Source organism: Apodemus sylvaticus, chromosome 1, assembly GCF_947179515.1.
Source record: "Apodemus sylvaticus chromosome 1, mApoSyl1.1, whole genome shotgun sequence".
Taxonomy (NCBI): domain Eukaryota; kingdom Metazoa; phylum Chordata; class Mammalia; order Rodentia; family Muridae; genus Apodemus; species Apodemus sylvaticus.
Window position 1 is genome coordinate 190,203,599 of NC_067472.1, and position 16,420 is coordinate 190,220,018.

At 48.4% G+C, this 16,420-nt stretch overlaps 2 protein-coding genes across 2 annotated transcripts in view; both read right to left on the reverse strand.

Moving 5' to 3' along the window:
- The window catches only part of LOC127673844 (zinc finger protein 235-like), a 116,890-nt gene extending 111,998 nt beyond the window's left edge, over positions 1–4,892 (reverse strand). Inside the window, exon 1 of the mRNA XM_052169609.1 lies at positions 4,804–4,892. The gene's annotated coding sequence lies outside the window, so the exon portion shown is untranslated. The remainder of the gene's footprint in view (positions 1–4,803) is intronic.
- Positions 1–16,420, reverse strand: part of LOC127665383 (uncharacterized) — a 31,911-nt gene that overhangs the window by 4,168 nt on the left and 11,323 nt on the right. The window contains exons 4-8 of the mRNA XM_052157789.1: positions 12,277–14,738; positions 4,828–5,111; positions 3,851–3,908; positions 2,959–3,039; positions 2,137–2,263 (exon numbers count right to left, since the gene is read on the reverse strand). Of these exons, the coding sequence (XP_052013749.1) occupies positions 2,137–2,263; positions 2,959–3,039; positions 3,851–3,908; positions 4,828–5,111; positions 12,277–14,738 (3,012 nt within the window). The remainder of the gene's footprint in view (positions 1–2,136; positions 2,264–2,958; positions 3,040–3,850; positions 3,909–4,827; positions 5,112–12,276; positions 14,739–16,420) is intronic.

Consider the following 16,420-nt stretch of genomic DNA (forward strand, 5'->3'; position numbering starts at 1 on the left):
AAAAGAAGGGAGATCCCAGCTGCCAACCTAACACAGCAGATGTCATGGCAGAAGAGCAAGGGCTGCTACACTATCAGACAGGCCCCCCAAGGAAATGAGAGAATGACTGGAGAGCAAACTATCAGGAAGGGAAACGGCGATAGGGAAAGGGACAACTTCTGAGGCTGAAAGCTAAACGAGTAGATCAGTGTTCCCAGGATGCAGCTTGGTGGCTTCCATGGCACATCGGAATAGTTAGTGCCAGTGGGAGAAAAGTAGAGGAATGAGGTTGTGGGTGTGGGGGGGAGGCTTTCTGGGATGCCTGTTGCTGTTGCTGCAGCTGCACGAGGGGCCCGGGCTTCAGGGAACACGTGCTCATACATGTGCAAACGTTCAGAATGTTGGTGTGTCACCACAACCGAAAGCTTGGTACCCAGAGGCAAGCGCAGACTGTGGAGGTTGAGCAGCAGATACCTGTAAAGCGGCCCCTCAGAGCTGGATCTGTGAGGCATTTTGAGCAGACAAATACGGAGAAAGAGGAGGCTGGTATTCCACCTGGGAAGAGAATTCTGGGCACAGAGAAGCAAGCAACAGCAGCTCAGACACAAAGACAGAAACAGGAAAAAAATGGAGAACAGCAGAGCTGGAGTGTGAGGCCCTAGGAAGATTGGGTACCAGCCAGGCACAGTGGACCAAGCCTGTCACCCTAGTCCTTGGGAAGCTGAGGCAGGAGAATCACAAAGACTACAAAGCTACACCTTGCCACAGAACACTGAAGGCAACTTGGTTATACTGAGGGAAAAGGGAGGCCAACAGTCTGAGGCAGGGAGGGGTACAAAGGAATCTGCAGTTGGGGGAAAGAGGAAGCACTCTCAGAAGAGCAGAAGGGCTGGGCATCTGCCGGCTGTACTTACCTGTCTGAGTAAAGGACACATGAAAGAGGTTGTGGAGACTCCCTGCAGCTAATGAAAGCCTCAGAGGCCAGGCGTGTGGGAGAACTGTCCCTGTATTGTGTGAAGCTCAGGGGTAAAGCCTGGGTTCTCTTGAAGACCCCTCCCCCCACCCCCCAGAGGTTAGAGGTGCCAGAGCTGTGGGATACCTGCCAAGAAAAGCTGCTAACAGGGAGTGGAACCAGCCCAAAGGGAAGAAGTGTGTTGCCGTCAGTGGAGCTGAAAGGAGTTGGAAATATGAAGAGTGCTTTGACATCAGTCACGGAGATGCAGAGTTTGGGGTTTGCTCTCCTGGTTTCTGTTCTTGTTTTTGTTCAGTATTTCCTCACTAAGCTCCCTTTCTTCGCTTTTAGAATAGTATATTCTATATCATCATCTGCTGGATTATGTGATCTGCTTTCTGATTTTAATTTTACGGAAGGATATACTTGAAGAGATTTCATGAGTCTCAGAAGAGAGTTTGAGCTTTGGACTTTTAAACAGGATTGAGATTGCGATAGACTCTGGGGACTTTTGTGGTTGGACAGAATGCATTTTGCATTCTGCTATGACTACAAGCCTATGGGTGCCAAGGAGTGGAATGTGGTGGTTTGAATAGATATGAACTCCAAAGACTCCCTGTTCCCTTTAGAGCTGAATATAGAACACTCTGCTACCATGTCTGACTGGATGCTGCTATTCTCCCTACCACGACAGCAGTGGACTACACCTCAGAAATAGTAAACAAGCCTCATTTAAATGCTTTCCTTTGTAAGAGTTGCCATGGTCATAGCATTGACTAACACACACACACACACACACACACACATACACACACACACACACACACTCACAAAGATATGTTTTAAAATTTGATTTAAAGCACAGCATCTATGTGTAAAATTCAGATATAGAAAATAAAGTGAAAGCTGGCGAGAGGGTTCAGCGATTCAGAGCACTGGCTGCCCTTCCAGAGGAATCCGGGTGTGTCTGCAGCACCTACACGCTGGCCCACACCATCTGTTATTCTAGTTCCAGGGGATCTAATGGCCTCTTCTGGCTGCCATGGGCATCATGAATTAATGTGGCTTAGACACACATGCAGACAAAACACTCAAATGTACATAAAATACAAAATAAGGAAAACTAACAGGAAAGCAGAGGACTACAACAGACACACGGGATGTGAACTTCAGACATCGCCAAGGACACGGGCCCCCGTCCTCACCCACAGCCAGGAGGTTCCTGAAGTTCTCCAGCATCACATCGTGGTACAGCCTCCTCTGGGCAGCGTCCAGCAGCCTCAGCTCCTCCTCACTGAAGACCACGGCCACGTCCCTGAACGTCACTGCCTCCTGTGACAGCAAACACGTGACACCTCAGGTTCATTCCCAATGCCACTAGGGCCTGAGCTTCTGTTCACACAGTGTCTATAGTTAGGGTTTCTATTGCTGGGACACAACAACACTATGACCAAAAGGCAAGTTGGGGAGGGAAGTTTACTAGGCTTACACTTCCATATTCCTGTTCATTATTGAAGGAAGTCAGGATAGGAACTCAAGTAGGGGCAGGAACCTGGAGGAAGGAGCTGATGTAGAGGCCATGGAGTAGCGCTGCACAGTGGCTGGCTCCTCATGTCTTACTCAGCATGCTGTCTTATAGAACCCAGGACTATCGGACCAGGGATGGTACCACCCACATAGGGCTGGGCCCTCCAACAATGATGATTAAGAAAATGCCTTACAGCTGGATCCTATGGAGGATTCCTCAACTGAGGCTCCTTCCTCTCTGATGACTCTAACTGGTGTCAAGTTGACACATATCACCAGCCAGGACAACTATTCACCCCTTTCCATAGCTACGGAGGGAATCGAGGCAGAAAGAGAAAACCCTGTGCAAGGAACTTGGTGTCATTTCCACAGCTGGGTCAGGAGTCCACCACTGTTCAATGGGAAGTCACGGATTTCAGAATTAGAGCGTGCCAACCCATGCCAGGAGTGCTGTGCCGACTTTGTACTGGAGACAGCGGGCAGTGCTCAGCTCCACCTACACTCATGGTGCCTGGCTCCTCTTGGGCAGTACGGTTCAAATGTATCTTCTTTTCCAAATCCAAAGTGCTCTGAATGACATTCTGTGAACGATAACATCATTTAAAATGTTTTCGTGTTGTATAACATTATGAATGTTAGATTCAGAATACTTCATTAGTAAAGTCTGTTCTTTCTTGATGCCTTCATCGCCCAAGGTGGGCCAACCCCAGAAGGTATGCAGATGGTGGCAGCCAGACGCTCCCTGGTTATTCAGGTGTCTGTGTGCATGTGTGAACACATGTATGCATGCATGTCAGTGTACCTATGTCCATGGCGGTGCGCATGCATATAGAAACTAGAAGACAGATCCTGGTGCAGGCCATCATTTTTGTTTGGGGACAGGGCCTTTCCCTGGCCTGGAACTTGCCGAACAGGCTAGGATGGCTGCCCGTGAGCACCAGGGATCTGCCGGCCTCCACAGAGTCCACACACAGGAGGCCTGCTTCAGCAAGGAGGAAGAGGAAAGCTGGACTTCCCCTGTGTGCAGGTGCCCAGGGAGGCCAGAAGAGGGCGCTGGACACCTTGGAGTCGGAGTTACAGGAGGTTGGAAGCTATAGGGTGTGGGAACTGAGTCAGCCGTGCCCTTAATCACTGAGCTGTCTCTCCAGCCCACTCTCTCTAAGTTAATTTATTTTATTCATCCTTTCACACTTTCCCGTGTGCAGTGCGCTTGGAGCACACGTTCCCACCGTCCTCTCTTATCCCTCCTCCTTCCTGACCTTTCTTCTCACCAACTTCCCTTCTGACTTCATGCAGCTCAGAGAGGCTCGGCTGCAGAGCGCTCGCCCAGCATGCAGGGGTCCTGTTCCCAATCCCTAGCCCTGTGGGGAATGGGAAAGCATCCCGACTCACCTGTGACTTGGTCATTGTTCTCTCCTCTCTGAGACAAGGCAGGGCTCTGGGAAGCAAGCTGGGGGAGGAAGGGCTCCGTGAGAGCATTGCTAGGACCGTCGGTCCACATGGCTTCCTCGGCTTCTCCATCGGCCCCGAGGGCTGTGCGCGCTGACCAGGCTTTCTACCTCAGTCCTGCTCATCGGTAGTGCAAGCCTCCAGGTTACCGGACTCACTCACCACATTCTCTATGGCTGGGCGCTTTTCCCCTCACAAAGCTGCCTGTGGTGATGGACTTCCCAGGCAAACAAATGTTCAAGAAGCCTCGAACTCTCTGATGAACGCTGTGTCATAACTGACTACCACTCTCCTAAGGGTCTGTTAATGTGACAGCTATCGTACCTATAATTATTTTCATACACAGGAATGAAATCACCACCCCCAAATTTCTCTCGATGTAAACATTTTAAATTCTAGTAAACGTTGCTTATCTGTAAGAGCCTCCACAAAGTCTTTTTTCGCATGAACATAAAGATAATCACCAAGAGGGCTCAGCGGTTAAGAACACTGACTGCTCTTCCGAAGGTCCTGAGTTCAAATCCCAGCAACCACATGGTGGCTCACAACCATCCGTAATGAGATCTGATGCCTTCTTCTGGGGTGTCTGAAGACTGCCACAGTGTACTTACATGCAATAAATAAATATTAAAAAAAAAAGATAATCAATAAAAAGCTAAACCCGCTCTAAAGAAAGGGAGTTTGGCCCTGCGATACGGCTCAAAGGGTATGGATGACTGCCGCCAAGGCTGATCACCTGAGTTCAAGTCTCTGAACCCCGCGTGGTGGAAGGAGTGACCCTACTCCCATAAGTAGTTTTCTGACCTATTTGTTTTATAAAGTGTGGCACAGCCCACTCTTTTAAGTAAATAAACAAATAAATGCAAAAAAATCACGTAGAAACCAGAGCTGCATACCAGTTAAGCCTTCAGGAAACTGGCCATCTGTCATCAGCGCTGCTCTGCCAGGCTCCGCGGGAAGCTCGACTCTCCTGGGGGCCCCACGAGCGGCTGAGATGGCCCAGGCAGAGCCCAGCGAGAGAGGAGCGGCCGCCGCCGCCACTGGTGTCCCGCTTCTCTCCGAGATGCAGACTCGGCCCCCGAAAGGACACACCGGGACACGGCGCACAGAAACGTCGCGGGACGCGGCTGGCTCTCACTGCCCGGCAGCCTTGCCTTGCGGGAGCGAGCGGAAGTCTGCTCAGCGCCGCTGTCGCCGAAACTACAATTCCCAGAATGCGTCAGTGGAAGCGTTTAGCTCTGTGCTTTTTCCGGGACTACATTCCCCAGAATACTGAAGCCTCCGTAAATTCCAAGCTGTTTTAAGTAGCTTGTGCTCTTTGGAAATCGCTTTTTGGGAGCTCACTCTCCTGGGCTGCTTTTTTCTTTCTTTCTTTTTTCCCCCCCATTTTTTGAAATGCCATGAAATAGATCTATGGATAATTTTTCGCTTCTGTTATTTTTGTTGTTGTTTTGGGTTTTTCCAAGACCGTTTCTCTGTGTAGCCCTGGCTGCCCTGGAAGTCTGTCGATCAGGCTGGCCTCAAACTCAGAGATCCCTCTGCCTCTGTCTCCCGGGTGCTGGGATAAGAGGTATGCACCACCATGCCTAGCTGTGGATCCTTTTTAAGATCATTGAAGTCCCATTTTATATTGCTTTATAGATGCTAAAACTTAAACTGCTCGGCTATAGGAGCTTGATTCAGCAGCAGAGTCAGAATCCCTGCATAGAATGCCCTAATCACGGGCTGTTGGAGTGACCTGGTGGTGGGCCACAGGCTGTCTGGGTCACTGTTCTACTGCTATGAAGAGACTTCATGACCAAGGCTTGTTTCAGAGGATTACCATCATGGCAGAAAGCATGGCGACGTGCTATTTGTAATCATTCAAAGACATGGACATATGGGGGCTGCTGATAATGCAAACTAACATACTCCATTACCTGTCCCCATAGGCCTTGCCCATATCATAATGCAAAATGCATTCAGTCCAACTTCAGAAGTCCCCAGAGTCTATCACAATCTCAATACTGTTTAAAAATCTAAATGTCAAAATCTTTTCCGATACTCACGACAGTCTCTTCGTTGTAATCGCCTGTAAAATCAAAATCAAATAGTAGATCACATAATCCAATGTGCCATGGCACAGAATATACTTTGCCATTTCAAAATGTAGGGAAGGCAGTGTAGTGAGGAAAGAGTGGACCACAGCAGGACTGAAAACCAAAGGTGGAAGTCAAACTCTGCATCGCCACGCTGGTGTCAAAGCACTCTTCGGGTGTTTTACTCTTCCGGCTTTGTTGGCTACGACACCCTTGTCTCTCTCAGGCTGGTTTCACACTCAGTCTGCAGCTCTCCTCTGTGGGGATACCACGGTTCTGGCATCGCCAACATCTTATGGTGTCCAACATAATCCAGCTTCACGCCCACAGCCTCACACATCATCATCTTGGCCTCTCTATACTACACCACAACTGCCTTCAGTACATTTCCCTCATTACTGAGGGGCACTCCATGACACCTTTCTTATATCCTTGACTCTAAAGCCAGAACCAAGTGGCCAAAGCTGCCACGTTCTGCTGCTTGACGGTCTAGACGTTGGCTCCATCCAGTTACATTTCCACCATCTTTCTCTCTCAGTGCTTAAGCTGTCCCTTTATTCCTTCTCACAAGTCAGAAGCTTGGGCGGGTGGGTCTTGCCCTGAGGTCAGCACTCCTTGGTAGCATTCAGAATCAAACGTCTCCTTAAACCTTCCCGGTGCTCCTTTTCTCCTCAAACTCCACATTGCATATTTCTCCCGGTCCAGCTTGCTTCTCTTCCTGATGGATCTCCATGAGTGACCACTGATAACTACACGACACAGTCAATACTAGGCTGACCGGAAATCTCCTCTGCTTCCGGCATTAATGCAAAACTCATCAACTTAGCTTCAGGCAGACTTTTAGGACAAGGGCAAAAACACCCACTTTTTTTTTTTTTTTGCCTGAATTTGACTAGAAATTTCTAGGTCACGCGTGCTAATACTGTTTGCCTCTGAAACTTCATGAGTTGGGCTCCCACAGTCCAAATTTCCCTTGGCACTGTCTTGCGTTCTCCTCCTAGGATGATCCACTGAGCTCTAATTAAAGCATCTCATCACCTTTGTAGTCCAAAGTCCTAAAGTCTTCCATCTTCCTTCAACAACCAGCGTGGTCAGGCTTGTCACAGCAACAGTCCAATCCCTGGTACCAACTTCTGTCTTGGTCACTGTTTGATTGCTGTGAAGAGACACAATGACCCAGGCAACTCTTATAGCAGGCAGCATTTCCCTGGGGGCCTGCTCACACTTCCAGAGCTTGACTCCATTATCCTGGCAGGAGCACGGCAGCAGGCTGGCCCGGTGCTGAAGAAGTAGCTGAGACTTATCCTGATCCACACACAGGGAACAAGAAACAGAGACATTGGGCCTAAGGTCCTATATCCTCATCCTCCTCCTATTTTAAGAGTTCCACTCCAAGGTGCCTAAGCATTTAAAGATATGAGCTCATGGAAGCTTTCTCACTCAACCCACAACCTGCACAGAATCCCCCAGGGAGGGCTGGGGGCGTGGCTCAGTGGTAGAGCCCCTGCACAGAATCCCTCAGTGAGGGGCTAGGGGCGTGGCTCAGTGGTAGAGCCCCTGCCTAGAATCCCTCAGTGAGGGGCTGGGGGCGTGGCTCAGTGGTAGAGCCCCTGCACAGAATCCCTCAGTGAGGGGCTGGGGGCGTGGCTCAGTGGTAGAGCCCCTGCACAGAATCCCTCAGTGAGGGGCTGGGGGTGTGGCTCAGTGGTAGAGCCCCTGCCTAGAATCCCCCAGTGAGGGGCTGGGGGTATGGCTCAGTGGTAGAGTCCCTGCCTAGACTCCCCCAGTGAGGGGCTGGGGGCGTGGCTCAGTGGTAGAGTCCCTGCCTAGACTCCCCCAGTGAGGGGCTGGGGGCGTGGCTCAGTGGTAGAGCCCCTGCCTAGAATCTCCCAGTGAGGGGCTGGGGGTATGGCTCAGTGGTAGAGTCCCTGCCTAGACTCCCCCAGTGAGTGGCTGGGGGTGTGGCTCAGTGGTAGAGCCCCGCCTAGAATCCCCCAGTGAGGGGCTGGGGGTGTGGCTCAGTGGTACAGCCCCTGCCTAGACTCCCCCAGTGAGGGGCTGGGGGTGTGGCTCAGTGGTAAAGCCCCTGCCTAGACTCCCCCACGGAGGGGCTGGGGGTGTGGCTCAGTGGTAGTACTGATACCTGACCCATGTGACTCCTGTATTTGTGCCATAATTAATCTTTGTGTTCCAAACATCCACACACATTAATTGGGAGCAAAGGGTAAGCTAAAACTGGAAAAGCTGTTTTCTTGAGTGCACCAGATACTATGTTTAAGGAACAACGGATTTAACTTATAGCCAATGCAGTGTCACCGGATATTTATCACTCATACAACCTACAGATACATCAAACAAGAAAATTGTTTATTGGTTCTCACAATAAAAGCAAAGTGTCATATTGGAGCTGGCAAGAAGACTTTGTACCACTAGCCTGGACTCTTAGAGTGGTAGGAACAAGAGACCCCACCCGTGGCCTGCAAATGTCTTGGCAGGCACAGGCCTGAGGACCCGAGTTCAATCCTTGAAACACACATGGTGGAAGGAGAGAAGTGACTTCCTCTAGTTTACATCTGCCTCTATCACAGGAGCTGTAGCACACTGGTGTACACACACACACACACACACACACACACACACTCACACACACACACACACTCACACACACACACTAAGGCATGCACACAAAAATTAGTAAATACATACATAAATAAAATAAACCACATATTATAGGGAGACAGCTTACTTAGTCTCAGCTTGCCTAAAGATCCACTTCAGAGCCTACTGTGTGTCAGCTTCTTGCCTGGAGGACAGTTCAACCCAGTGCTCCTCTCTTATTCCATCTCCCTCCCTAAAACATAACAAAAGCACGTCCATTTACCGTGGATGGTTGCAGGAAATCGGGTCTCAGAATCTGCTCTAGCTTGTAGCTCAGGTTATTAAGCTATGTCTAGAAGATTGTGACCAAGACAAGAGTATAAACTGTATTTATTCCACTGTTGTACACCCATTCAATTCTTAAACAGATTCAGTGTGTCTGCGTCTGCGTGTGTTTGTAGGTGTAGGTGCCCTTGGAGGCCACAAGTGGATGCCAGATCCCCTTGGGTTGGAGTCATATGTGATTTGTCAACTTGTGGGGAAGAGGAAGCCTCAACTGAGAAGATGCCTCCATGAGATTGGGCTGTCTGCAAGTTTATGAAGCATTTTCGTTATTAGTGGTTGATGTGGGAAGGGCCCAACTCACTGTAAATGGTGTCACCACTAGGAAAATGGACCTCGGTTGTTTGTTTTGTTTTGTTTTTTGTTTTTGTTTTTGTTTTTTTTCGAGACAGGGTTTCTCTGTGTAGTCCTGGCTGTCCTGGAACTCACTCTGTGGACCAGGCTTGCCTTGAACTCAGAAATCCGCCTGCCTCTGACTCCTAAGTGCTGGGATTACAGGTGTGCGCCACCACTGCCTGGCTGGTCCTCGGTTGTTTTAAAAAGCAAGGTGAGCAGCCAGGCCTGGTGGCTTTTGATCCCAGAACCTGGGAGGCAGAGGAGGGAATTTGAGTCTAGACTGGTTTACATAGTGACTCCCAGGACAGCCAGAGCTGCTCTATCTCAACAAACAAACAAACAAACAAACAAACAAACAAACAAACAAACGCCTAGCAAGCCTGTTGGCAGTGTTTTCCCCAGGGTTCCAGCTTCAGTTCCTACTCTGGCTTCCTTCAGAGATTGATTGTGATTGACAATCCATCAGGTATAATCCAAATAAACCTTTTCTTTCCCAAGATGTTTTTGCTCAGCGTTTAATCAAGTAACAAAAACCAAACCAGAACTTGATGTTCTCTCCTCCACTCAGAAACACATCCAATAAACATCAAATATAAAATATCTTCAATCCCAGTCATCCCTGATCTCAAGTTTTCCTCAGAAACCAGGAGCCTGTGAATTGTTTGTGTGGGGTTTCTAAGGATGGCTGACATCCAGCCCCCATAGGAACAAGTAAGAGTGTGTGTATAAAGAGAATATGGCTTGGTGGAGTCACACAAAGTCAGCAAGGTGACCTCTGAAAGTGTAATCAAATTATAAAGACATAAAATTCACACATGGCTTGCAGTGAGCTAGCCCACCACACAAGTTGTGGCATGGTCAGTGACAGCTGTGCATATGAAATTAATGTTTTAAGTGTTTTTTTTTTTAAATTAAAACTCCTGTAGACCAGGCTAGCCTCAAACTTGCTCAAAGCTCTGAACTCCTAAACCTTCTTACTCCACCTTCCACATGCAGGGACTGAAAGCATGCACCTACATTCTGAATTAATTTCTCTTGACCTATAATGAAGTTCTCTGATACATTTTTCAGCTATGTTAAGCATAATTTTTTGTAGTTGTTGAGACAGAGTCTCACTTTGAAGCTCAGGTTGGCCTGGAATTTATTATCTTCCTGCCTAAAACCTCCAATTTGTATGTGTACCACCATGTCAGACTTAGATTTCATTTTTACTGACACAGAGTTTCTCTGTGTGGCCCTGGCTGTCCTGGAACTCACTCTGTAGACCAGGCTGGCCTGGAACTCATGGAGATCCACTTTCCCCTGCCTCCTGAGTGCTGAGACTAAAAGGTTATATCACAACTGTGCAGCCTTCTCCTAGAGCCTTGAGCATAATGATTATTTGTGGCTAACCTCATACAGTAAGTTTGGACTACACAATTCCCTGATCACATCAGAACTCAGTCTTCTCTAATTGTCATTGTAGTTATTGGCCTGCTGTCTCCTAGCAGTAGATTGCCCTCATTTCTCAATCAAAGGCTTCATAGCTTGGAGACAGCTACAGAGACAGACTTGGTGCTGTTGCCTGGAAATGGGTGCACCTGCTTTGCCAGAGTATTGTAATGGATCAGGCCAGGATTTAGGCTGGAGTTTGGTCTAGATAGATAGATAGATAGATAGATAGATAGATAGATAGATAGATAGATAGATGATAGATAGATGATAGATAGATGATAGATAGATAGATAGGTAGATAGATAGATAGATAGATAGATAGATAGATAGATGACAGATACTTTGCAAGACAGGGTTTCTCTGTGTAACCCTGGATGTCCTGGAACACACACTCTCTATGTCTCTCTCTGTGTCTCTGTCTCTGTCTGTCTGTCTGTCTCTGTAGACCAGGCTGGCCTCATACTCAGAGATCTACCTGCCTCTGCCTCCTGCATGCTGGGATTAAAGGCACGCACCACTGCCTGGTCTTATTTTAAGAATATCACTGGGCCACTGTTGTTGCTTTGAGCTTATGGTCAGAGTGGGAGTGCTGGGGAACTTTCTTCAAGTTCCTGATGTTTGTTCAACATTTGGCCATCACTGTGTGTACATATCACAGAATTTTCTGCCCATAGGTTTCCCTTTTCTCAGGATAACTTCCCATTGTTTATACCAGGGTCAGTCTAGTTGTCTGAAGATCGGGCAACAGTGTTTGGTTGCCTCTTTGGTCTGTTTTGACTGAAGATCAGACAGGCCTACTCAGCCACACACCACTGAAACAGAATTCTTACTTTGGTTGGGAGGGCAGGGGCAGGGCACACGATTCTGCCATTTCATAAGCAACCCGAAGACAAGAGCTTGCACGAAGGGAAACATGTGAGAGGAGTGAGAAAACAACAGGAACGCCAGAACCTGATCCAGCCCAAGCCTCGCCCTCTTGTATTGTTGCATTTGTACCAATACTGTTACTAGCCCAAATAGTTCTGAACTTTCTGTTACTCAAAACTCAGAGAACCCTGGCTGATGAAACCATCATAAGCTTGCATAATACTCCCCTGTAAATGTTTCTTTGTAGATTTTTACTCATAGAGCAAAAAGCACTGAGTAATACTTTTAAGTTATAAAGGAGCACGGATCTGTTTTATTTATTTATTCTTCTGTATATGAGTGTCTTGCCGGCACACACATCTGGGCACCATGAAGGTGTCAGATAGCTGCCATGTGGTCCTCTTCAAAAGCAGCCAGCATTTGTCACTGCTGCGTCCTCTCTTCAGTCACCGCTGGCAGCCTTGGCAGTGGACAGTTTCCTCTGTCACCAAATTTATGTTCAGTGCACATAGATATCATTCTTTTGTTAATTCTAACATGCTGAACTGTGTGGCACTGGGAAGTTCTTGGTTCTCTGCCATGGCTTGATGAGGTTTCAGAATCTCAGTAGAGCCCTTTCATTAGAGCTCTCTGCTGGGTCCTTTCCCCACCACTGTTGGTGTTCACGGTGGGTACAAGCAGTATGTCTCCATTAAGAAACAGAACGGCATTTTACAGGCCTTCATTTCTACATAGGTTCTTAGGTGGATAACTGCTCCCATACTCTCCACCCCTACAGAACGTATCGTTGCTATGGGCCCTTTGATGGATCAGAAGGCCTGAGCTCCAACGAAAACCCTTACCACATGCGTCGCATGTGTAAGGCTTCTCTCCTGTGTGCACGCGCTGATGAGCTTGGAGATTCGATCTCTGACTGAAGCCCTTCCCACATACCTCACATTTATATGGCTTCTCCCCAGTGTGGACTCGGTGATGGGCTTGGAGACTGGAATAGCCACTGAAGCCCTTACCACACTGGTCACATTTGTAGGGTCTTCCTTCTGCATGGGTCCTCTGATGTGCCTGGAGGCGGGAACTCTCATTGAATCCCTTTGTGCAGGTCTCACATTTGTATGGTTTTCCCCCTGTGTGGACCCTCCGGTGTGCCTCGAGGCGTGATACCTGACTGAAGCCCTTCCCACACAACTCACATTTATATGGTTTCACTCGAGTGTGTACTCTCTGGTGACCTTGTAGATATGCTCTCTGACTGAAGCCCTTCCCACACACCTCACATATATATGGTCTCTCTCCAGAGTGGACACTCTGATGGCTTTGAAGGTAGGATTTCTGACTGAAGTTCTTGCCGCACTCATGACAATGGTAAGGTTTCTCTCCTGTGTGGACTCTCTCATGGGCCAGGAGAGTTGAGGCCTTACTGAAACCTTTGCCACACTCTCCACATTTATGGGGTTTCTCTCCGGTGTGAACCCGCTGATGGATCTGAAGATTAAAGCTCCAGCTAAAGCCCTTTCCACACTCTTCACACTTGTATGGTTTCTCTCCGGTGTGAACTCTCTGGTGGCCTTGCAGGTGTGAACTCCTGCTGAAGCCCTTCCCACACTCCTCACACTTGTATGGTTTCTCTCCGGTGTGAACTCTCTGGTGGCCTTGTAGATATGCACTCCGGCTGAAGCCCCTCCCACACTCCTCACACTTGTACGGCTTCTCTCCAGTGTGAACTCTCTGGTGGGCTTGCAGGTAGGCACTCCGGCTGAAGCCCTTGCCACACTCCTCACACTTGTATAGCTTCTCTCCGGTATGGATTCTCTGATGAATGTTAAGAACGGATCTGTGACTGAAGCCCTTCCCACAGGCACTGCATTTGTGCAACTTCTGTTTCTGATGATCCTTGGGGATGGAACTCCAGTTACAGTCACTTCCCCCCTCTTTACGAAAAGGCTTTTCTTGAATGGGAAGTTTCTGATGGCCTTGAAGGTGCAATGTTTGACTGAAGCCGGTATGGTGGCATGTGTGATGGTGTGGTTGTCCCCTGGGGTGCACTCCTGCAGAGTCCTGAAAAGGTGGGGGCAGACTGAGGTGGTTACCACAATCGGGGTTACAGAGAGTCTCCTCCACACGAACTCTGTGTGGAATGTTCAGATTTGAACACTGTGTGAATTTTTTTCTACATGCCACACCCTGACATAGTTTCTCTTCAGCACCGATTTTCTGATTATCTTGAGCACTCTGATTAAAAACATTCCCATTCTCCTCACAATTATTGGGTTCTTCCCTAGGATGGGTCCTAAAAGTACTATTGTGGCGGGAACAGCTACCAACAGCTTGCTCAGGGATGCTGCATTTCTGGGAGGTGCTGCCTGGGCGGGCACACCCACAAGCGTTAGGAGGGGAACCATGGTGGACATTCCCACTGCACTGGCGTGGCGTTTGCTCCATATGTGCTCTCACAGGGGACTGCAGAGGAGGGCTCCCAGCATCACCTTCATCTCCTGTCTCAGGACCTGGATGACCGTGAAGGGCTGACCTATCACCCCAGCCCTCTCCACACAGACTGCGTGTACATGGCTTCCCGCTTGAGCAGCACTGCTGATGTGTGTGACAATTGTCACCATGGCTCCAGGCTTCTCTAAACTTGGTACATGGGCAGGGCTCTGGCCCGAATTCAATCAAGTCCTGATTAAGTAATGATACCTTCAAGGTCTCTCCTCTGTGGTCATGGAAACTACAGCTTTTTCCTTTGCCATGTAGCTCCTCATTGTCACTGTGGTAGGAGGACCAGACGACACTGTCATACTTACAGAAGTGATTTCTTTGCTGACCTGTCCACTGGCAATTACATGGCCTGCCGAGATGTGGTTTCCCCCAAGACTGTTGGGATCTCAGAGAAGGGAACTCTTGAGTTTTCACGGAAGCAGAGTCTTTGTGTACAGGAGGCAACATGTAATTCCCATCTTCAGAAATCTGAATGGGTAGCCCTGCCCACGCCAGGCAGGGAGAAGCTCCTTGGCTCTGAGATTCACTGTTACTCCCTTGGCATCTTTTTGCTATCTCCTGACCCCTGGGTAATGTGCCTGCACCCCATGGCCAGGTCTGACAGAAGGAGAACTCCTCGGGACAAAGGGAGTTGAATTCCATGTCTTCAGCATTCTCCATAGCACGGCCACTGCTTCTTCCTACGATAACAAGGAGAATCCAGACAAATGTACAAGTGAGCGCCTTACTGAGAGAGTGTGACATTTCACACTGCTCACAGAGGGCACTGGCACATCACACTGCCTCTATGGGTATTTCAAAGCCCCCGATACACACGTAGGAGCCACAAACCTGAGGCTCTCTGGGTACCTTAGTTTCTAGGTTTTCTAATAGAATCTGGATATCAAATATGGTTCCATTCAAAAGATCTAGTGAACTTTATGAATGTCACTGTGGCTTTACCACGGGTTGTTGGGTGATCCAGTGGACAAAAGAAAAGGGATATTCCCAAAGTGGAAAAATGTCTTTTTCCTCTGTGTGCATGCATGTGTGTGTGTGCATGAGTGTGTGTGAATGTGTGAGTATGTGTGCATGTGCATGTGTGAGTCTCTGTATATGTGTGTTTGCATGTATGTGTGTGCATATGTGTATGTGTGAATGTGTATGCATGTGTGTATGTGTAAATGTGTATGCATGTGTGAGTGCGTGTGAATGTATGAGTGTGTGTGAATGTATGTGCATGTACATGTGCGTGTGTGTGTGTGTGTGTCTGTGTTCCTGTGTGTATGTGTGTGTGTACTCAAGCCACGGCATGTCAGTGGAGGTCAGAGGACAACTTGGGGGAGTCAACTCCTTTGACAACGTGAGCTCTAGGAAATTAACACAGGTCCTCAGGCTTGGTGCCAAGCACCTTTATTCCAGAGCCATCTGACCAGCCTGCCTAATTTAAACACTTTAAAATTCATTATACCATTTATGAAATGTGGAGCAGGGGAGCGTTAAGGCAGGAGTGGACATATCCTGCCCCATGTTCTGGAAAGCTCACCCCACCCACTCTCCTCAATGCACCATTCTCACCCGAGAGCCCACCTGCATGGGCTTCTGCCCCCACCATCCAAAGCCTCTCTCCATTCTCCAACTGGGCTATCAGACCGGGTTTGAAGGGCTGATGTGCTACGTTAAAAAAAAAAAAAAAAAAAAAAAGAAAGAAAGAAAAAAAAGCAAAAGTTTGATGATGTCCACCTTGTTGAAATTAGATTAAAAAAAAAAAAAAAGACCTGGGTATAGAGGTGTATGCTTGTCGTACTAGCATTCAGGAGGGAGAGGAAGGAAGATCAGAGGTTCAAGGTAACCTTCAGCTATACAGTAAGTCTGAGACAGTCTAGCCTGGGCAATATGAGATCCCAACTCAAAGAAACAAAAACACTTAAAAAGAAAAAAAGGAAGGAAGGAAGGAAGGAAGGAAGGAAGGAAGGAAGGAAGGAAGGAAGGAAGGAAGGAAGGAAGGAAAAGAGCTCTAGAGCTGGAGAGATGGTTTGGCATTTAAAAGCTGGCTACTCTTCCAGAAGACTCGGGGTTTGATTCCCAGAACCACATGGTGGTTCACAACTACCTGTAACTCCAGTTCTAGGAAATCTGATGTCCCCTCTGGCCTCTGTGGGCACCTGCATTCACATGGCACACATGCAAGGCTACACACACACACACACACACACACACACACACACACACACACAGAGAGAGAGAGAGAGAGAGAGAGAGAGAGAGAGAGAGAGAGAGATACACTGTGGTGGTTTGAATATGCTTGGCCCAGGGAGTGGCACTGTTAGAAGGAAGTGTGTCACTGTGGGGGTTGGACTTGGACAGCTTCTTTCTAGCTGCC